The 22,751-nt window shown below is 42.7% G+C and overlaps 1 protein-coding gene across 1 annotated transcript; it reads right to left on the minus strand.

Annotated features, from left to right (window-relative positions):
- Positions 1-20,122: 20,122 nt before the first annotated feature.
- LOC110516899 (piggyBac transposable element-derived protein 4-like) lies at positions 20,123-22,446 on the minus strand. The gene is made up of 2 exons (XM_036945533.1): positions 21,495-22,446; positions 20,123-21,141 (listed from the first exon to the last, which is right to left on the minus strand). Exons 1-2 carry the CDS (start codon positions 22,444-22,446, stop codon positions 20,123-20,125), a joined length of 1,971 nt encoding a protein of 656 aa, XP_036801428.1.
- Between the last annotated feature and the right edge of the window lie 305 nt (positions 22,447-22,751).

Raw genomic sequence — 22,751 nt, forward strand, 5'->3', positions numbered from 1 at the left:
AAACAGAGCTTCAGAAATTCTGCTAATTTCCTGTTTCACGTATCATCTTGGTTTCGCCTGTAGAATGAGTTCTGGGGCACTTACAGACAAAATCTTTGCAGATTCTGAAACTTCAGAGTGTTTTCTTTCCAAAACTGTCAAGAATATGCATAGTCGAGCATCTTTTCGTGACAAAATATCGCGCTTAAAACGGGAACGTTTTTTATCCAAAAATGAAATAGCGCCCCTAGAGATGCAACTGGTTAAGCCAATCAGTTGTGTTGTGACAAGGTAGGGGTACAGAAAAGAAGAAGAAGATATATACAGAAGATAGCCCTATTTGGTAAAAGACCAAGTCAATAATATGTCAAGAACTGATCAAATAAGCAAAGAGAAATGACAGTCCATCATTACCTTAAGACATGAAGGTCAGTCAATCCAGAAAATGTCAAGAACTTAGAACGTTTTTCAAGTGCAGTCGCAAAAATCATCAAGTGCTATGATGAAACTGGCATTCATGAGGACTTCCACAGGAAAGGAAGACCCAGAGCTACCTCTGCTGCAGAGCATAAGGTCATTAGAATTACCAGCCTCAGAAATTGCAGCCCGAATAAATGCTTTACAGAGTTCAAGTGACATACACATCTCAACATCAACTGTTCAGAGGCGACTGCGTGAATCAGACCTTCATCGTTGAATTGCTGTAAAGAAACCACAACTAAAGGACACCAATAATAAGATGACACTTTCTTGGGCCAATAAAACACGAGCAATGAACATTAGACTGGTGGAAATTTGTCCTTTGGTCTGATAAGTCCAACTTAGAGATTTTTGGTTACAACCACCATGTCTTTATGAGACGTAGAGTCGGTGAATTTATGATCTCCGCATGTGTGGTTCCCACAGTGAAGCATGGAGGAGGAGGTGTGATGGCGTGGGGTTACTTTGCCGGTGACACTGTCTGTGATTTATTTAGAATTCAAGGCGCACTTAACAAGCATGGCTACCACAGCATTCTGCAGCGATACAGCATTCAGCAGCGATACACCATCCCATCTGCTTTTTGCTTAGTGGGACTAACACTTGTTTTTCAACAGGACAATGACCCAAAACACATTTACAGGCTGTGTAAGGGCTATTTGACCAAGAAGGAGAGTGATGGAGTGCTGCATCAGATCCCATGGCCTCCACAATCACCCGACCTCAACCCATTTGAAAAAGTTTGGGATGAGTTGGAACGCAGATGGAAGGAAAAGCAGCCAACAAGTGCTCAGCATATGTGGGAACTCCTTCGAGACTGTTGGTAAAGAATTCCAGGTGAAGCTGGTTGAGAGAATGCCAATTGCATGCAAAGCTGTCATCAAGCAAGCAGTGGCTACTTTGAAGAATCTAAAATATTAAATTTATTTTGATTTGTTTCACACTTTTTTGGATACTACATGATTCCATATGTGTTATTTCATAGTTACAATGTAGAAAATAGTAAAAAATGAAGAAAAACCTTGAATGAGTAGGTGTGTCCAAACCTTGACTGGTACTGTACAAGGGGTACCAGTATCGAGTCGTTGTGCATCGGTATGAGGTAATTGAGATAGATAGGTACATATAACGAGGAGTAAAGTGACAGATAGTAAATTGTAGCAGAAGCGTATGGGAAGAGTCAAAAAAGTGTAGCTATTTGGCTAACTATTTAAATAACTATTTAGCAGTCTTATGGCTTTGGGTTAGAAGCTGTTCAGGGTCTTGTTGGTTCCAGACAGGGTGCATCAGTACCACTTGGCATGCGGTAGCAGAGAGAACAATTTTTGACTTGGGTGGCTAGATTCTGACAATTTTTAGGGCCTTCCTCTGACACTGCCTGGTATAGAGGTCCTCTTGCAGTTGGATGCCAAGCATTTGCCATAATAAGCAATGATTCAGCCAGTCAAGATACTGTCAATAGTTCAGCTGTAGAAACTTTGAGGATCCGAGGGCCCATGACACATCTTTTCAGTCTCCTGAGGAGGAAGAGGCATTGTTGTGCCATCTTCATGACTGTGTTGGTGTGTTTGGACCATGATGGTCATTAGTGATGTGGGCACCGAAGAACTTAAGCTCTCGACCCGCTCCACTTCAGCCGAGGTGAATGAGGGCGTGCTCGGTCCTCCTTGTCCTGTAGTCCACGATCAACTCCTTTCTCTTACTGATGTTGAAGGAGATGTAGCTGTCCTGGTATCACACTGCCAGATCTCTGAAATGCTCCCTATAGGCTGTCTCTCAGCAAATGTATTTATGGTGTTGGAGTCGTGCGCAGCCACAAATTCATGGGGGAACAGGGCGAACAGGAGGTTTAGCATGGCGGATGAGTTGTTGCCTACCCTCACCACTTGGCGGCATCCTGTCAGGAAGTCCAGGATCCAGTTGCAGAGAGAGGTGTTCAGTCCTAGGGACCTGAGCTTAGTGATTAGTTGGGAAGGCACAGAAGTGTTGAACACCTACCTGCAGTCAATGTACAGCATTTTCAAGTAAGTGTTCCTTTTGTCGAAGTGGTAAACGGCAGTGTGGACTGCAATAGAGATTGCGTCATCTGTGGATCCGTTAAGGTGGTTTGCGAATTGGAGTGGGTCCAGCATGTCTGGGAAAATTGTGTTTTTGTGAGCCATGACCAGTCTTTCAAAATATTTCATGACTACAGATGTGAGTGGTCACGTTGGCAATCTTTTGCACAGGGACTAAGGTGGTCTGCTTGAAACTTTTCAGATTTCAGACTGGGTCAAGGAGTGTTAGAAAATGTTAGTGAAGACACTTGCAAGCTGGCCCTGTGGCCTTGTGAATGTTAACCAGATTAAAGGTCTTACATCGGCTACAAAGAGTGTGATCACACAGTCGTCCAGAACAGCTGGTGCTCTCATGCATGGTTCAGTGTTGCTTGCCTCAAAGCAAGCATAGAAGGCATTTAGCTCGTCTGGTAGGCTCACGTCACTGGGCAACTCACAGATGGATATTTCCTTTGTAAATCCGTGATAGTTTACAAGCCCTGCCACATCCGACGAGTGTCAGAGCCAGTGTAGTAGGATTTGGTCTTAGTCCGAAATGGACTTTTTGCCTTTTTGATGGAACGTCGGAGGGCGTAGCGAGATTTCTAATAAGCATCCGGGATAGTGTGCCGCTCCTTGAAAGCAGCAGCTTTAGCCTTTAGCCCATGCGGATGTTACCTATAATCCATGGCTTCTGGTTGGGATATGTACGTATGGTCACTGTGGGGACAACCTCATCAATGCACTTATAAATTAATCCAGTGATCAATGTGGTAAACTCATGAATGCCATTGGATAAGTTCAGTCTGTGCTAGTGAAGCAGACCTGTAGCTTAGCATCAGCTTCACCAGACCACTTCCATAATGAGCACGTCACTGGTATTTCCTCTTTGAGTTTTTGCTTGTAAGCGGGAATCAGGAGGATAGCGTTATGGTAAGATTTGCCAAATGTAGGATGAGGGAGGGCTTTGTATGCATCTCTGTGTGTGGAGTAAAGGAACACTGCCTCTGGATGAGTATTTGCTTATGGCCTTATTCAGTTCTTTGAGTGCGGTCTTGGTGCCAGCATCGAATTGTGATGGTAAATAGACAGCTAAGAAAGATATAGATGAAAACTCAGGAAAGCAGAACCTTGAGACTTCCTTAATGTTATAGAATGCGCACCAGCTGTTGTTAATTGAGTGTAGGGGGCAGTATTTTGATGTTTGGATGAAAACCGTACCCAAATTAAACTGCCTATGTCTCAGGCCCCGAATCTATAACATGCATATAATTGTCAGATTAGAATAGAAAACACTCTAAAGTTTCCAAAACGGTCAAAATATTTTCTATGAGTATAACAGAACTGATATTGCAGGCGAAAACCTGAGAAAAATCAAACTAGGAAGTGGCCTCTATTTTGAAAAGGTCCATGTTCCATAGCCTGCCTTCGCTCCATTTAAAGGGATATCAACCAGATTCCTTTTTGGCTTCCCCATGGTGTGAACAGTCTTTAAACATAGTTTCAGGCTTTTATTTTGAAAAATTAGCAAGAAAGATCACATCGCGTCATTGTATGGCTGGGTGCCAGCAGCGTTTTGTATGCGCAACAGGTTGGAGCAGCCATTTTCTCTCTCCTATTGAAGAAGCTACATTCCCGGTTGATATATTATCGATTATATATTGTAAAAACAACCTGAGGATTGATTATAAAAAACATTTGAAATGTTTCTACAAACATTACAGATATTATTTGGAATTTTCATCTGCGATGTCGTGACCGCTCGAGCCTGTGGATTTCGGAACATTGCGGAACATTTATTGTGTAACTGGGAGTCTCGTGAGTGCAAACATCTGAAGATCATCAAAGGTAATCAATTTAATTTATTGCTTTTCTGACTTTCGTGAGCAATCTACTTGGCTGCTAGCTATTTGTAATATTTTGTCTACTGAGATAGATGTGCTTACATAAATGCTTGGTATGCTTTCGCCGAAAAGCTTTATTGAAATCTGACATGCTAGGTGGATTAACAACAAGCAAGCTAAGCTGTGTTTTTTTATATTGCACTTGTGATTCATATTTTTAGTAGTTTAAAGAAATTATGGAAGAGATTGGTGTGTTTCTTCACAGCTAATCATTGCATGGGATTGTTCAATGACAGACATATTTGCTTAAAATCTATATCACAGATTAATTCCAGAGAGACAAATGATCATGTATTTTGCAAAATACTATACAGTATATCCACCACACTCTCAGATACATAAGTCATCCAGCTAGGTTTTACCCATTCAAATGAAACAAATAACGACATTTAACAAAATAACCTGACAAATGATACATTTGTGGCATCAATATTATGTTTATTTTTTAAGTAATTCAATACAGTGATATGAGATCTGTTTGTAAAACATCTGACATTTTAGTTATTTAGCAGAAGCTCTTATCCAGAGAGTGTAAGGGATTTCCTCCTCTTCTTCTGAAGAGGAGAGGCGAGAAGGATCGGAGGACCAATATGCAGCGTGGTAAGTGTCCATGTTCTTTTAATAAGAAATAGTACACATGAACAACTGAATACAATAAACGTGGAATGAACGAAACCCAAAACAGTACCGTGTGGTGAAAAACACAGACACGGAAACAAACACCCACAAACACACAGTGAAACCCAGGATACCTAAGTATGATTCTCAATCAGAGACAACTAATGACACCTGCCTCTGATTGAGAACCATACTAGGCCGAAACATAGAAATCCCCAAATCATAGAAAAACAAACATAGACTGCCCACCCCAACTCACGCCCTGACCATACTAAATAATGACAAAACAAAGGAAATAAAGGTCAGAACGTGACAGAGAGACTTACAGTAAGGACATTAACCTTATGATAGTTAGGTGAGACAATCACATATCACACTCAAATAAACAGGATACCAACAACCATTTGTATTTTGCAAAAAAAAATATATAATTTCTACACATCAAAAATCCATGAATAAAAAATCTGAAAAGTCATATTTTACATACTCACCTACCAGCAGGACAATGACCCGAAGCATACTGCTAAAGCAACACTTGAGTGGTTTTAAGGGGAAACATTTAAATGTCTAGTCAACGCCCAGACCTCAAACCAATTGAGAATCTGTGGTATGACTAAGATTACTGTACACCAGCGGAACCCATCCAACTTGAAGGAGCTGGAGCAGTTTTGCCTTGACGAATAGGCAAAAATCTCAGTAGCGAGATGTGCCCAGCTTATAGAGACATACCCCAAGAGACTTGCAGCTGTAATTGCTTCAAATGTGACTCTACATAGTATCGACTTTGGGGGTGTGAATAGTTGTGCAAACTGAAGTTTTCAGTTTCTTTTGTTTTATTCCTTGTTTTTTTCACAATAAAAATATTTTGCATTTTCAAATTGGTAGGCATGCTGTGTAAATCAAATGATACAAAATGATACAACCCCCCCCCCCCCCCCCCCCTTCCCCATAATTCCAGGTTGTAAGGCAAAAAATTGGGAAAAATGCCAAGGAGGGTTAATACTTTCGCAAGCGACTGTATATCTTTTTGGAAATAAACTAATGCTTAATTGCAGACAAAACAGCTCATTAAAATCTGTCAGTGGTATTAATACTTGGTAGAACTGTGAAACGAAACCAGTGCTGAATGTACACATAGTGCTGTATTGGTGTCTATTCTCTGAAAAAAAATACAAGAATTCCTATAATACCGCCCAATATTCTGTATGTGCAGCTTGTTAAGGTATTGCTATGGATTATATAACATTTGGTTTGAAGTGACTTTGAGGATTTGGACATAGGCCGTACCATTTTTTCTCTAGCAGCAATACTAAAGTTGGCAGTGGCTAAGTAAATAAGGAAAACTAAGCCATATTTTTGTTCATTGTCTCTCAGGATCAATGGAGGAATCACTTTTTATCTATACAATTATGTATATTTCAAATGAAATGGCAGTCATTTTATCATGAAAACATGACACAGTTAATATATACTTCAACATTTCTTAACTTCTTGCTCCTACTTGAGACGTAGATGTCTCAACTAGGCACCTGGAAATGCAAATGCGCTACGCTAAATGCTAAATATACTCGTTAAAACTCAAACGTTCATCAAAACACACATGCAGGGTATTGAATTAAAGCTACACTTGTTGTGAATCTAGCCAACAAGTCAGATTTTTAAAATGCTTTTCGGCGAAAGCATGAGAAGCTATTATCTGATAGCATGCACCCCCCAAAATACCAGCACGACGTAAACAACGTCAACAACAACGATAAGATACATATTCAATCCCCCGAGTCAATAAATGTTAGAATTACATTTGGTAGTGGTTACAGATGTGAGTCTCTAAGAGCTTTCCACACCTGGATTGTGCAACATTTGCCCTTTACTCTTGAAAAAATAATCCAAGTTCTGTCAAATGAGTTGTTGATCCTTGACAACAATTTTTGGGTCTTGCCATATACAGTGGGGCAAAAAATATTTAGTCAGCCACCAATTGTGCAAGTTCTCCCACTTAAAAAGATGAGAGAGGCCTGTAATTGTCATCATAGGTACACTTCAACTATGACAGACAAAATGAGAAAAAAAAATCCTGAAAATCACATTGTATGATTTTTAATGAATTTATTTGCAAATTATGGTGGAAAATAAGTATTCGGTCAATAACAAAAGTTTATCTCAATACTTTGTTATATACCCTTTGTTGGCAATGACAGAGGTCAAACGTTTTCTGTAAGTCTTCACTAGGTTTTCACACACTGTTGCTGGTATTTTGACCCATTCCTCCATGCAGATCTCCTCTAAAGCAGTGATGTTTTGGGGCTGTTGCTGGGAAACACAGACTTTCAACTCCCTTCAAAGATTTTCTATGGGGTTGAGATCTGGAGACTGGCTAGGCTACTCCAGGACCTTGAAATGCTTCTTACGAAGCAACTCCTTCGTTGCCCGGGCGGTGTGTTTGGGATCATTGTCATGCTGAAATACCCAGCCACATTTCATCTTCAATGCCCTTGCTGATGGAAGGAGGTTTTCACTCAAAATCTCACAATACATGGCCCAATTCATTCTTTCCTTTACACGGATCAGTTGTCCTGGTCCCTTTGCAGAAAAACAGCCCCAAAGCATGATGTTTCCACCCCAATGCTTCACAGTAGGTATGGTGTTCTTTGGATGCAACTCAGCATTCTTTGTCCTCCAAACATGACGAGTTGAGTTTTTACCAAAAAGTTATATTTTGGTTTCATCTGACCATATGACATTCTCCCAATCTTCTTCTGGATCATCCAAATGCTCTCTAGCCAAACTTCAGATGGGACACGTCTGGCACTGCAGGATTTGAGTCCCTGGCGGCATAGTGTGTTACTGATGGTAGGCTTTGTTACTTTGGTCCCAGCTCTCTGCAGGTCATTCACTAGGTCCCCCCGTGTGGTTCTGGGATTTTTGCTCACCGTTATTGTGATCATTTTGACCCCACGGGGTGAGATCTTGCGTGGAGCCCCAGATCGAGGGAGATTATCAGTGGTGTTGTATGTTTTCCATTTCCTAATAATTGCTCCCACAGTTGATTTCTTCAAACCAAGCTGCTTACCTATTGCAGATTCAGTCTTCCCAGCCAGGTGCAGGTCTACAATTTTGTTTCTGGTGTCCTTTGACAGCTCTTTGGTCTTGGCCATAGTGGAGTTTGGAGTGTGACTGTTTGAGGTTGTAGACAGGTGTCTTTTATACTGATAACAAGTTCAAACATGTGCCATTAATACAGGTAATGAGTGGAGGATAGAGGAGACTCTTAAAGAAGAAGTTACAGGTCTGTGAGAGCCAGAAAACTTGCTTGTTTGTAGGTGACCAAATACTTATTTCCCACCATAATTTGCAAATAAATTCATTAAAAATCCTACAATGTGATTTTCTGGATTTTCTTTCTCATTTTGTCTGTCAAAGTTGAATGGTACCTATGATGAAATTTGCAGGCCTCTCTCGTCTTTTTAAGTGGGAGAACTTGCACAATTGGTGGCTGACTAAATACTTTTTTGCCGCACTGTATTTTCAAGAAGATTTAAGTCAAAACTGTAACACGGCCATGCAGGAACATTCACTGCCTATTTGGTAAGCAACTCCAGTGTATATTTGGCCCTGCATTTTAGGTTATTGTAATACAGAACAGTGAATGTATCTCTCAGTGTCTGGTGGAAAGCAGACTGAACCAGGTTTTCCTAAGATTACTTTTGCTTGTGCTTAATTCTATTCTGTTTATTTTTTATCCTGAAAACCTTCCCAGTCCTTAATGATTACATAAATCCACATAACATGATACATCCACCACTATGATTCAAAATATGGATTGTGCTACTCAATAAATTTATGGGCTGGCAGGTAGCCTAGTGGTTAGAGCGTTGGACTAGTAGCCAAAAGGTTGCAAGATCAAATCCCTGAGCTGACACGGTAAAAATCTGTTGTTCTGCTCCTGAACAAAGCTGTATCTTCTTTTCACTCGGTCAATTGGGTTAGTATGTGGAGTAACTTCAATTTTATTGATCCATCTTCAGTGTTCTCCTATCACAGCCATTCAACACTCTAACTGTTTTAAAGTCATCATTGGCCACATGGTGAAATCCCTGAGGGGTTTCCTTCCTCTCCGGCAACTGAGTTAGAAGGGATGCCAGTACCTTAGTAGTGACTGGGTGTATTAGTACACCAGCTAAAGTCTAATTAATTAAAGGCACCATGCTCAAATGGATTCAATGTCTACTTTATTTTTACCCATCTACCAATAGGTGCCTTTCTTTACTAGGCATTGGAATACCTTCCTGGTCTTTGTGGTTGAATCTTGTCACATCATGACCATGGAGAGCTTTTTATTCTCTATGTTGGTTAGGTCGGGGTGTGACTAGGGTGGGTCATCTAGGTGATTTATATTTCCATGTTGGCCTGGTATGGTTCCCAATCAGAGGCAGCTGTTTATTGTTGTCGCTGATTGGGGATCATATTTAGGCAGCCATTTCCCCATTCTGCTTTGTGGGATCTAGACTATGGATAGTTAGTTGCCTGTTAGTACTATTGTTAGCTTCATGTTTCGTTGTAGATGTATTGTTTTGTTTTGCTGTGAGTTTCACTTAGTAATAAAAAGAGGTGGAACCCAGATCATGCTGCTCTTTGGTCCACTTATTATAACGATCGTGACAAATCTGTGTTTGACATTCACTGCTCGACTGAGGGACCTTGCAGATATTTGTATGTGTGGGGTACAGAGATGAGGTAGTCATTCAAAAAGCATGATAAACACTATTATTGCACAGAGAGTGAGTCCATGTGACTTGTTAAGCACATTTTTACTCCTGAACTTATTTAGGCTTGCCAGAACAAAGGGGTTGAATACTTATCGACTCAAGACATTTCAGCTTTTCATATTTTATTCATTTGTAAACATTTCGAAAAACATATTCTACTTTGACATAATTGGATATTGTGTGTAGGTCAGTGACAATAAATCTGCCTGTAACATAAAAATGTGACCCATTTCAAGAAACTAGGCATATGTTGCACATAACTACATCACAGGAACGTTTGAACGTTTATTTTTTTAATCTAAATATGTTTTTGGACAGAAATGCCTTCTGGAACATACAGTGCCTTGCGAAAGTATTCGGCCCCCTTGAACTTTGCGACCTTTTGCCACATTTCAGGCTTCAAACATAAAGATATAAAACTGTATGTTTTTGTGAAGAATCAACAACAAGTGGGACACAATCATGAAGTGGAACGACATTTATTGGATATTTCAAACTTTTTTAACAAATCAAAAACTGAAAAATTGGGCGTGCAAAATTATTCAGCCCCCTTAAGTTAATACTTTGTAGCGCCACCTTTTGCTGCGATTACAGCTGTAAGTCGCTTGGGGTATGTCTCTATCAGTTTTGCACATCGAGAGACTGACATTTTTTCCCATTCCTCCTTGCAAAACAGCTCGAGCTCAGTGAGGTTGGATGGAGAGCATTTGTGAACAGCAGTTTTCAGTTCTTTCCACAGATTCTCGATTGGATTCAGGTCTGGACTTTGACTTGGCCATTCTAACACCTGGATATGTTTATTTTTTAACCATTCCATTGTAGATTTTGCTTTATGTTTTGGATCATTGTCTTGTTGGAAGACAAATCTCCGTCCCAGTCTCAGGTCTTTTGCAGACTCCATCAGGTTTTCTTCCAGAATGGTCCTGTATTTGGCTCCATCCATCTTCCCATCAATTTGAACCATCTTCCCTGTCCCTGCTGAAGAAAAGCAGGCCCAAACCATGATGCTGCCACCACCATGTTTGACAGTGGGGATGGTGTGTTCAGCTGTGTTGCTTTTACGCCAAACATAACGTTTTGCATTGTTGCCAAAAAGTTCAATTTTGGTTTCATCTGACCAGAGCACCTTCTTCCACATGTTTGGTGTGTCTCCCAGGTGGCTTGTGGCAAACTTTAAACAACACTTTCTATGGATATCTTTAAGAAATGGCTTTCTTCTTGCCACTCTTCCATAAAGGCCAGATTTGTGCAATATACAACTGATTGTTGTCCTATGGACAGAGTCTCCCACCTCAGCTGTAGATCTCTGCAGTTCATCCAGAGTGATCATGGGCCTCTTGGCTGCATCTCTGATCAGTCTTCTCCTTGTATGAGTTGAAAGTTTAGAGGGACGGCCAGGTCTTGGTAGATTTGCAGTGGTCTGATACTCCTTCCATTTCAATATTATCGCTTGCACAGTGCTCCTTGGGATGTTTAAAGCTTGGGAAATCTTTTTGTATCCAAATCCGGCTTTAAACTTCTTCACAACAGTATCTCGGACCTGCCTGGTGTGTTCCTTGTTCTTCATGATGCTCTCTGCGCTTTTGACAGAACTCTGAGACTATCACAGTGCAGGTGAATTTATACGGAGACTTGATTACACACAGGTGGATTGTATTTCTCATCATTAGTCATTTAGGTCAACATTGGATCATTCAGAGATCCTCACTGAACTTCTGGAGAGAGTTTGCTGCACTGAAAGTAAAGGGGCTGAATAATTTTGCACGCCCAATTTTTCAGTTTATGATTTGTTAAAAAAGTTTGAAATATCCAATAAATGTCGTTCCACTTCATGATTTTGTCCCAATTGTTGTTGATTCTTCACAAAAAAATACAGTTTTATATCTTTATGTTTGAAGCCTGAAATGTGGCAAAAGGTTTCAAAGTTCAAGGGGGCCGAATAATTTCGCAAGGCACTGTATGAACTTTAATGTGCCTTAATAACAAAAGTGTATGCCATCTGTAAATACAAATACAATTGTTACATGACGAGCCTAGATGGTTTAGTCACAGATGAATACAAGAACCTTCCCGCTAGCCATTATTGGCTGAGATATGCTGAGAAATGAGCTCACATTGGTCTCTATGTACCATGTTTCTGTCTATAACATGATTTGCTAAGTATGTGTGGATAATCTTGTCTACCGTGGCTTTTTTTTTAAGATATCATGATGAACTGAAAAAGTTTTGCAACTGCTCTCAAAATTGCTGCCCTGAAGTTAATAGCGCTATCGACAAATCTCATTGTGAAAACATTGTGAGGGACCACTTTCTAGAGGATGATCGTGCCATGCTGACTCTCTCTGACTGAAAATGAATCAGACAATGAGGAAACATTTTAATTGAACCAGACATTGTAGAGTCCTCTGATGACAATGGTGGGGAAGAAACATTGTCATTGTCATGGAAGAAGTTGAAAGAGTTTTGAAATCAGTGGAATGTATGGTAGAAGCAGAGAAATGATTGGCAAATGCAGAGAGTCCAAAATGAGAACACAGAAAAAAGACTGTTGTAAAAAAACACCTGTCTCTGGATTACGTCTTCAAACTAAGGGCATCAATGACAGAGGGAGAAGCGTTCACCCATGTATACTGGTAAGAGTCTAGCTACTTTTTCAGATATTATACATTTCTTTTTTTGTGTTGTTTTCATTGCAAGTTAAAGCCTACTGTTAGCTAGATAGCTAATGTTAGCTGGCTGGCACGCTAGCTAACAATACTTGTATGATCTGTGAAGGAGATCTAGAAAGAGGCCAGAGTTTGAATAGGATGGCCAGAGTTTGAATAGGATGACCGTTCAAAGTGGTTCGAGTGGTTAGAGCATTGGACTAGTAACCGAAAGGTTGCAAGTTCAAATCCCTGAGCTGACAAGGTACAAATATGTCGTTCTGCCCCTGAACAGGCAGTAACCCACTGTTCCTAGGCCATCATTGAAAATAAGAATTTGTTCTTAACTGACTTCCCTAGTTAAATAAAGGTAAAAAACAACAACATTTTTTTCCGAGTTGTTTTGAATGCTGCATTAGAGTTGGGTTTATGGTTCATTGTTTAGCTAGCTAGCTACCTACATGTCTAAACAAAAGACTCCACCACGCATTTGACTGTACCATTTACACCTTCTGTATCCTGTGCATATGACAAATAAACATAGCTTTTATTTGATATATTGAGGGTGTTTGCGAGAGACGGTAATGTGAAGAACAACATGATCTGCACCAAAGTCAGATTAGGATTTTATTTTTTTATTTTTTATTAATAAAATGTATTTAATCAAATGTATTTATATAGCCCATCGTACATCAGCTGATATCTCAAAGTGCTGTACAGAAACCCAGCCTAAAACCCCAAACAGCAAGCAATGCAGATGTAGAAGCACGGTGGCTAGGAAAAACTCCCTAGAAAGGCCAAAACCTAGGAAGAAACCTAGAGAGGAACCAGGCTATGTGGGGTGGCCAGTCCTCTTCTGGCTGTGCCGGGTGAAGATTATAACAGAACATGGCCAAGATGTTCAAATGTTCATAAATGACCAGCATGGTCAAATAATAATAATCACAGGCAGAACAGTTGAAACTGGAGCAGCATCATGGCCAGGTGGACTGGGGACAGCAAGGAGTCATCATGCCACGTAGCCCTGATGCATGCTCCTAGGGCTCAGGTCCTCCGAGGGAGAGAAAGAAAAAGAGAAACAGAGAATTAGAGAGAGCATACTTAAATTCACACAGGACACCGGATAGGACAGGAGAAGTACTCCAGATATAACAAACTGACCCTAGCCCCCGAACACATAAACTACTGCAGCATAAATACTGGAGGCTGAGACAGGAGGGGTCAGGAGACACTGTGAACCTTTATTTAACTAGGCAAGTTAAATAAAGACCAAGGACTAGATCAAGTGTATTTTTATTATTACTTTAGTTTTTTTACAAAACTGAATCCTTAAAGAGATGGTTGGAGCTATGGCATAAGAGGGTGTGAATGATGCTGCATGGGTGTAGACAAAAAAACAGCTCTCTAGTAGATGTACCAAAACATTCACTGGCCATTTTCTCAAAGGTGGGGTTACAAGTTTATCAACTTTCAAAGCAGAATTACTTTCTCAATGTAGCTCAAATGCAATGTTTAATATACCATTTTCTATCTTGTAGTCTCTACTTGTATCCAATGTAAAATAACACAATTTCGAATTTTGCTAAATTGGACCGAATCCAGGTGTTCGGTCAAGGGGTTCGAATACTTTCTGATAGAACTGTACATATTGCTTCGGATTGTTTTTTTGTTGTATGTTTTTTTTTCAGACTCTCATCTACTGTATATCTCACAGTCAATTAATCAACCTTAAAATAGGGTTTGACAAAGCAGCTTGCCTATCCTCAAACCCAGTAATTGGAAGCTATTAGCAAGGCTTTGCCCTTCACCCACTATATGAAATCTATTATTATCATACCAAAGAGATAACACTCTGTTCCTTCAGAGATGGCAATTTCTGGTTTGGGAACACAAGGCGGTTAAGGTTGCTGTCTAAAAAATTAGTTCTTGTCATGTTTGCAGATGCTCAAGGTCCCTGGCGTCAGTCGGCCCAGCCAGGACTCATGCGATAGGGAGGGGTCCATCCCGATCTAAGCTGATGTTCCAATGATCAAGAGCACATCGCAGACAACACGCCTCTGAACTAAGAGACTGAAAGAGAAGGACAGGAATTGTTTATACCCTCTCCATGTTCTCTCTCTATATTTCTATCTCGCTGTCTGGCTCTCTATTTCTCTCTCTCTCCCTTTTTAAAACCGGCAGGCATATTCATGAGGGGAGCATAATCAACCAGTCACAGTTTGGAAGGCATCCAGATGGATGAGTTATGATTGCCGTTATTGATACTGGCTGGTATGAGGCCTCTGCTATCGGGGATTAATGCTGTTAGAATTTAGAACCCTGACACCCTCCCACCACTTAGTCCCATGATGAATAGTGTTGGTCAAAGTTGTTTGCACAGACATTCACTTAGCTTCTGCGTATTTAATGTACTTTTGTTTTCTTATTAAGGCTTTTACTAGTCGCTTATTTTCCTATTCAGAATTATCCTCTTTGTGACCCAGATGTTTTTTATTTAGTGAATGTAATTAAATTACCTGTAAATATCTTCCATCCTCTAATCCATCTCTGTTACATGAACACTCTATTTTTGTTTTAATTAAATTAATGGGTGCCATGTCTAGACACCCCGAAAGAAATCGAGAGAGAAATTAGTTTCAGTCAAGAGAAGGCGCTGTGCTCAATGAGCAGTAGCACAGATAACTGAAAGAGGATCCTTGTATACAAAGTAACCCTTTTCAAACATTTATGAGCATATTTGTGTAATTTTGTTAAAGGTCCAATGCAGCCATTTTCATCTCAATATGAAATCATTTCTGGGTAACAATTAATTACCTTAATGTCTGGGAGGGATTTGTAACCTGAAACCTAGTTGTTTTTGGCAGAGAGGTTTGAAACTCTCTTTGTCATTGGTCTATTAAAGGGGAACTACTTCCTAGTACCATCTTCTCAGGGTATAAAAACCTATGTGGCATCGATATGAATCAGAAACATTATTTTGAGTGTCAAAATTGACTACAAAGTGTAAATAGGTTAGTCTTGTCATAAAGACAGTCTCGTCCAAAATGAGATTTGGAAGTGAGTGTGTCACGATGGGTATGGCTGGGTTGAAATGGATTACTTACTGTACATGCCCACTTTCTGCGATGATGTCCAATTGCCCAGAGACAACAATGTGTGGTCCGCCCCCAGCTTCCATGTGTTGTTGACATTTTGTCAAGTCTGCAACGCCTACCACACTTGCTTGGCATAGGAGTGAAAATGGGATTCAATAATGTTGGTGCAAACTTGTAATGCCTTCAAAAATGTTGCGCAAGATGACAAGGAATGGGTAACATAGAACACCTGCTTCTACAGTATTATGTTAGGGATGCTTTAGGACCATGCGGACACCTCCGAGCGGTCGGGGAGGCTATTTGTAGTGTTTATCTGAATGGATATATTTAAAAAAATATATATTTATAATTATGCTCCCCCCACTTCTAAAACCAAAGTTGCACCATCTTCCTGCCTCTCACATCTGGCTGTATTTATTGAACTCTGCCTTATGGACCCATGGGTTGATGCAAACTCTGTCATATCCAGGATGGAGTGTCATGCACTTCATCCCTCCTGCCACCTGACTGCACCTGTCCATAACCTATAATACATGGCATACTGTAGATGTAAGGGACTTCATTGCCAATTTCACCAAGAGAGCTGTGCATGTCAGTGTGTGGTTAGACAACCAAATCCTTAGAATAGTCCATATAAATAGAATACCATGTTATTTCTGGGACAGCTGAAGTTGTATTTAAACATTTTATGCTCCTTCTTCTATCTGTGGTTGTACACAAAACTTCATTTATTTACTAGGTAAAGTATAGGCAAACTATCTTCATAAGCAAATCAATATGATAGCCAATTTACAGCATAAAATGTTTGGTCTTTGTAACACAAACACTGTGAATTGTAGTATCTACCTCCTGTGTCTGTATCTGGGTTATATCCTGAGTTGTCATAGTATGTGCATATTATGTGTGTGAGCAAATGATAGAGTGATTGTATGTGTGTAGGGCCCTGTGAGTGTGCATGGAGAAAAGGTTCAGCTCAGATAGTCAGTGTAGCCATTTTGTTAGTTAGTTATTTAGCAGTCTTATGGCATGGGGATATAAGCTGTTCAGGAGCCATTTGGTGTCAGACTTGATTTTAGGGCCTATACCAAGCTTTTTCAACCTCCCGAGGGGAAGACGAGGTCCGTGACCTGGCAGTGTAGGGCCGGAACAACAGCCTCTTCTTCATGTGAGCATGTGTGTGGACCGTTTTAAGTTCTCAGTGATTTGGACGCCGAGGAACTTGAAGCTCTCGACCTGCTCCACTGCATGTGGAAGGGGACTTGCTCGCCCCCGTTTCATGTAGTACACGGTCAGCTCCTTGGTCTTACTGGCATTGAGGGATATGTTGTTGTTCCAGCCCCACACTGCCAGGTCACGGTCCTCCTCCCTGTAGGCTGTCTCATCGTCGCCGGTGATCAGGCCTGCCACCGTCGTGTCGTCAGCAGTCGAGGGTGAACAGGTAGTACAGGAAGGGACTAAGTTACAGTTTTATTCCACAGACACAAGAACAGTTTAATGTTAAGTGCTACTGAGAATGCTAACAGTAAAACAATATGGCTCATAATTGTTGAGTTCTCTATTCAAATTGTTTAAAAACGCAATTCCTTTCTGAGATCTGTATTCCAATAGTTTTAAAAAGTTGTAGTTTTTTGGGATCTGTATTGAAATAGTTGTAGTCACCTCCAAAGTAATAATATGTTTTTATGAACAATTCCACAAAACATAGTTAAAACTATAGTTATCCCAGGTCTGGTGCAGACTGTGGCAAGATACACTCTATCCATTTTTATGTTGCAACCAGTGGAGGCTGCTGAAGGGAGGACGGCTCATAACAATGGAGCAACGGAAAAATGGAGCAACGGAGCAAATGGAATGACATCAAACACACGAAAACCATGTGTTTTATGTATTTGATACCATTCCATCAACACCGCTCTAGCCATTACCACAAGCCCATCCTCCCCAATTAAGCTGCCACCAACCTCCAGTGGTTGCAACCTATATTATATTAAGTAGCGATGGAAGGACGGAGAAAAAAATGAAGGGGGGATTTGAAGGACATGCTTTCATCATCACCTAATCACATTCCTACCCCAACTCACATTTCCAATTTATTTGTTAGTTAAAAACATGGGCATATAAATAATTGAAAAAAGGACAGTTATGTTGTACCTCCACTAGGTGTGTGGTGAGCTTTGTACATGTTGCATGTCCACATAGCAAGGGATGGGCTGAATGGCTGACTGGTATTGTACATATTAAAAGAAGGGCTTTAAAACTGAGAAATGCTTTGATTTCCCTGAAGCTTTTTTCTCTCTGAGCTGAAAGAAAATGCTCTGGATGTATAAAAGGTAATCCCCTAATAAACACACATGCAAACACACACACACATTTATAGGCCTATAACTACACACCACAATCCACAGAATGAAAGACTATTACATTATTGTATGACCTTGGCTACATTATGGATAATGGATTCAAGGATTTAGTGTTCTATGAGAATGGATTGCTTTACATGAGCAACGTAAGTTTTTCATATAATTTGTAGAGAACTTGGTACAGGGGCACACAAGAAGTCTTAATCGTAGGGATATATACTGCAAACCCATGTCCAAAACCACAAACATACACACTCTCTTTCCCATTATAAAACATGTTTGGGTTAAAAACAACCCAATTTGTGTTATTTGGTAAGCCAGCAATGGGTAAATATTCAATAAGATCTCAAGGTTTCCCTTCAGAACATGATGCATTATGGACAAATGTCTATTTTGTTACAAACTTAATTCTACATGGTTACTTAAGAAACTCATCCACTTTTGTAAGCTTCATAAAAGTTTTCAGAACTATCCGTTTTCAACATTAATGTGATAACAATACAACAGAGCAGATGAACCAGAATTACATTTACTCTCACTGTCACGACTTCTGCCGAAGTCGGTTCCTCTCCTTGTTCGTGCAGCGTTCGGTGGTCCTTTCATTTTCCATTTGTTTTGTCTTATTTTCCCACACACCTGCTTTACATTTCCCTCATTACTTGTTGTGTATTTAACCCTCTGTTCCCCCCATGTCTGTGTGTGGAATTATTCATTGTTTCGTGTAAAAGCACGTTAGACTGGTTGCGCTGGGTTATGTCAACCCGTATTGTGTTTAGTGTTCTTTATGCCGTGTGTTTTGTTTGCCTACATAAAAGGCTCAGTTTGCTACCCAACTTCTGCTCTCCTGCGCCTGACTCCGTTACAGCCAGTTACGCATACGTAACACTCACGGTTGGCCAAAAATAACTATCTGAAAGGCACGCTTCTACTAAGCCACACCTCCAGTTTTCTCATCCGACCAACTGGGTCATATCTCAACAATCCAGAATCAATAACCCTGCATCAACAATCCAAACTTGCTTTTTTTTTTAAGAAAACGACCAAGTAAGTGACCCAATGCCTGCAACCCATCAAAACAACACAGCATTTTTTAGATTGCAGTTGGTATCACTGATACACATACACCATTGTTGTGTTCCAATAGTGTCTCATTCCTCTTGAAGTGTGCACTTGTTCATTTCCCTTCATGGATTCTAAAGGAAATGACTGGTTTAAAGGGACTTCCTGTAGCCCATGCCTAAACCCATCCAATGCTTTTAAACTTGTGGGGAGTAGTGAACGAGTGCACATTCTAGGAGGAAGGAGAGATTATTGGGAAGCAACCCATGGTTGTTAATGTGTTTCTTACCTGAGATCCCTGATCCCTAATTGGTGAGGAACACATTCTCGTGGAGAATGTGAACAGATGTACTCGCTGTAGCTAGAAGCAGTTTGAGTTTGATTTGGAGAGGGGGGCTGAGAGCAGCCATAGGCAACTGGTACACACACACACAATATGATGAAAGAATGCAAGTGGCAGGGGCGCAACTTTCAGTGAAAAAAGCAGCATTGGTGTGCTTTAGGGCCATACAAGTGCCTCAGAGCGGTTTGGATTTAAGGCTGGATTTAGGACCATGCAGACACCAGAGCGTACGGAAAGCTGTGTGAAGACAAAGCTTCTGAGAGGCACAGTGCTGCTGTCTGCAGCTGCTGTCTCTATGTCTTGCAACTAATCTCTGAGTTGTAAAAGCAAGCAAGCCTCTTTTTAAATTTGTGATTTTTTTATTTCACCTTTATTTAACCAGGTAGGCTAGTTGAGAACAAGTTCTCATTTACAACTGCGACCTGGCCAAGAAAAAGCAATGCAGTGTGACACAAATAACAACACAGAGTTACACATGGAACAAACAAAATATACAGTCAATAACACAATAGAAAAAAATGATATATACAGTGTGTGCAAATGAAGTAAGATAAGGGAGGTACTGTAAGTCAATAAATAGGCCATAGTGGCAAAATAATTACAATTTAGCAATTAAACACAATTAACATCACTCCAGTAGTGATATATGTGCAGAAGATGAATGTGCAAGTAGAGCTACTGGGGTGCAAAGGAGCAAAAAAATATATAACAGTAGTTGGAGGGGCTATTTACAGCTGGGCTATGTACAGGTGGAGTGATATGTGAGATGCTCTGACAGCTGGTGCTTAACCCTCCCGTTGTCCTCCTATTATGCCTAGCACACAGTGTCCCCCCGGGTCACCCTGTCCCGTCTTGGCTAAAGGCCCAGTGGGCACAAGTTTGACAGTATGCGTGTGAACAGCCTTTGCAGATGTATTTGTTACACCTGCAGCACGCGGTGTAGGTCTTGGCGTCCTTCTTGGGTGGGCAGAGCTGACACCTCTTCCTCTTACTCGCCACCGGCGGGGCGGCTGGGGCGGCGGCGGCCGGGCCAGCGGCTTGCTCCCGGGCTGGCGGACGAGCCTCGGCGGTGGCACTCTGTAGGACTTTGACAAGTGCGGACACGGCTTGGGTGCGGGGGAGCCGCTGCCTTCTTTGTATCAAGGGCTTCACGAGTGCCTTTCCGAGCTGCTCCAGGAACACCCTCCTCTTGTTCCGCTTCCCAGGCATCCAGTCGGGCTTGATCTCTCGCCATATGACAAAGGCGTTGTAGGAGGACACGTCGAGGATGTTGTGGAAGATGACCAGGGGCCAGCGGGCGGTCATCCGTCTGCAGCTGTAGGTCCCGACCACCTTGTCTAGGTTGTCCACGCCGCCCTTGTTGCAGTTGTAGTCTAGGATGAGGGCCGGCTTCCGGTCGCGGCGATCGCTAACGTCGGGCTCCGCGTGCAGCGTGCTCAGAAGTAGCACGTTCTTATTTCTCTTTGCCAGGTAGGACACTAGAGTGGCGGTGGGCGTGAAGGCGAACCTGGAGGACAGGACCTGTCTGCCCTTTGACTGGAGCAGCGCGGGCGGGAGCTCGGCCTTGTTCTTTCTCACCGTGCCCACCATGGTGAGGTTCCTCTCGAGGAGCCGCTGGCCCAGTTCGTAGGAGGTGAAGAAATTGTCACACGTGACGTTGTGACCGCCCGGCAGTCCCTCGGTCAGATCGAGGACGACGCGGGCGCCCTGGTTCTTCTCGGGGCCTCCGCCGGCCGCCTTGCCGGTGTAGACTTGCATCTTCCAAGCGTAGCTGGACTTGGCGTCGCAGGCCACCCACGACTTGATGCCGTATTTGGCCGGCTTGCTGGGAATGTACTGTCGGAAAGGACAGCGTCCTTTCGGTGGTGAGAAGGGAGGGGAGAGGAGATTAGCAGCGTCATCGTTAAAGCGGGGACACTGCGTTTATGTTACACAAATCAAATCAAATCAAATTTATTTATATAGCCCTTCGTACATCAGCTGATATCTCAAAAGTGCTGTACAGAAACCCAGCCTAAAACCCCAAACAGCAAGCGATGTAGGTGTAGAAGCACGGAGCCGCCGCCGCCGCCGCCGCCGCCGCCGCCGCCGCCACTACTGCCCATTGCTACTACTGCGGATTGCTACTACTGCCCATTGCTACTACTGCCCACGCTACTAGTGCTACCTCTCTATGCTACACACACATACACAGATACATAGACGGTACCTCTGAACGGGACCAGTTGTTCGTCCACCGTCAGGTCGGGCCCCGGGTTGTAGAGGGCCGGCAGCCGCTCCTCCCACAGGTCCCATACCTCTCTTATGGCCGCCAGTCTGTCGGTGGCGAGTCTGGCGGGTCTCGACTGGCGGTCGTCGAATCGCAGCAGCCTCGAGTACTTGTGAAACACCTTGAGCGGCATGGTGGCGCGGAACACGGTCCTGCCGCTCTCGGCGTCCCACAGGCTGGCCGCGGCCTCGCCTCGGGACCTGTAGACGCCGGCTAGGATCAGCAGCCCTACGTAGGCGCGCAGGTCGGTGGAGTCCATGGGTCGCCAGCCGTCGCCGTATTTTCTCACCCCCTGCAGATTTGTCATGTCCACAATGATCCTTTCTATCGCCGGTGTGACAAACAGCCGGAAGGCGGACTCGATGTCGAGCGCTCGTGACGCGGCGTAGGCCGTGGGGCCCGGCGTCACGACGGAGCCGGGGCGGCGGATGGCGCGGGGCCGGTCCGGGCCGCGATAGGCCACGGAGGACCATTTGATTTTGCCGTTCTTTGACAGCAACGTCTCCCTTTGGGCTCGGGCGGCTGCCGCCGCGTCCTCTCTGTCTCGCTCTGGCTCTCTGGCTGTGTCTCGCTCTCGGGCAGCGGCCGTGTCTCCCTCTCGCTCTCCCTCTCGCTCTTCCTCCGAAGAGGAGCACGACCGTGAGGCCGAGTCGTCGTCGTCGTCGTCGTCCGCATCACGCTCGGGGTTGTATTCCTCACCGTCTTCATCTTCCGAAACGTCCTCCTCTTCGGATTCCATGTAGTCTTCCTCGTCTTCTTGGTCGACACTGGAGGATATCTGTTCCAGGACCTGAGCCGCGCTCAAACAAGGACTGCGAGGCGTCGTAGGCGGAGGGCTCGCGCTCGGCGGGGTCGTATTCCTCCTCATCATCGTCCTCATCATAGTCCTCATCTTCTTCTGCTTCTTCTTCTTCTTCTTCCTTCTTCTTCTCCTTCTTCTTCTTCTCCTTCTTCTTCCTGACAATATTAGTAGCCTCTGTACGGCCGGCTTACAGTCGTAGGCGGAGGGCTCACGCTCGGCGGGGTCGTATTCCTCCTCGTCGTTGTCCTCGTCTTCTTCTTCTTCCTTCTTCTTCCTTCTTCTTCTTCTTCTTCCTGACAATATTAGTAGCCTCTCTACGGCGGCCTTACAGTGGCCACGTGAATAGGACGAGGCACGCGAACGGACGAGGCACGCGAGCGGTCGGCCCTGTCTGC

Source organism: Oncorhynchus mykiss, chromosome 15 (assembly GCF_013265735.2).
Source record: "Oncorhynchus mykiss isolate Arlee chromosome 15, USDA_OmykA_1.1, whole genome shotgun sequence".
NCBI classification, from domain to species: Eukaryota; Metazoa; Chordata; class Actinopteri; order Salmoniformes; family Salmonidae; genus Oncorhynchus; species Oncorhynchus mykiss.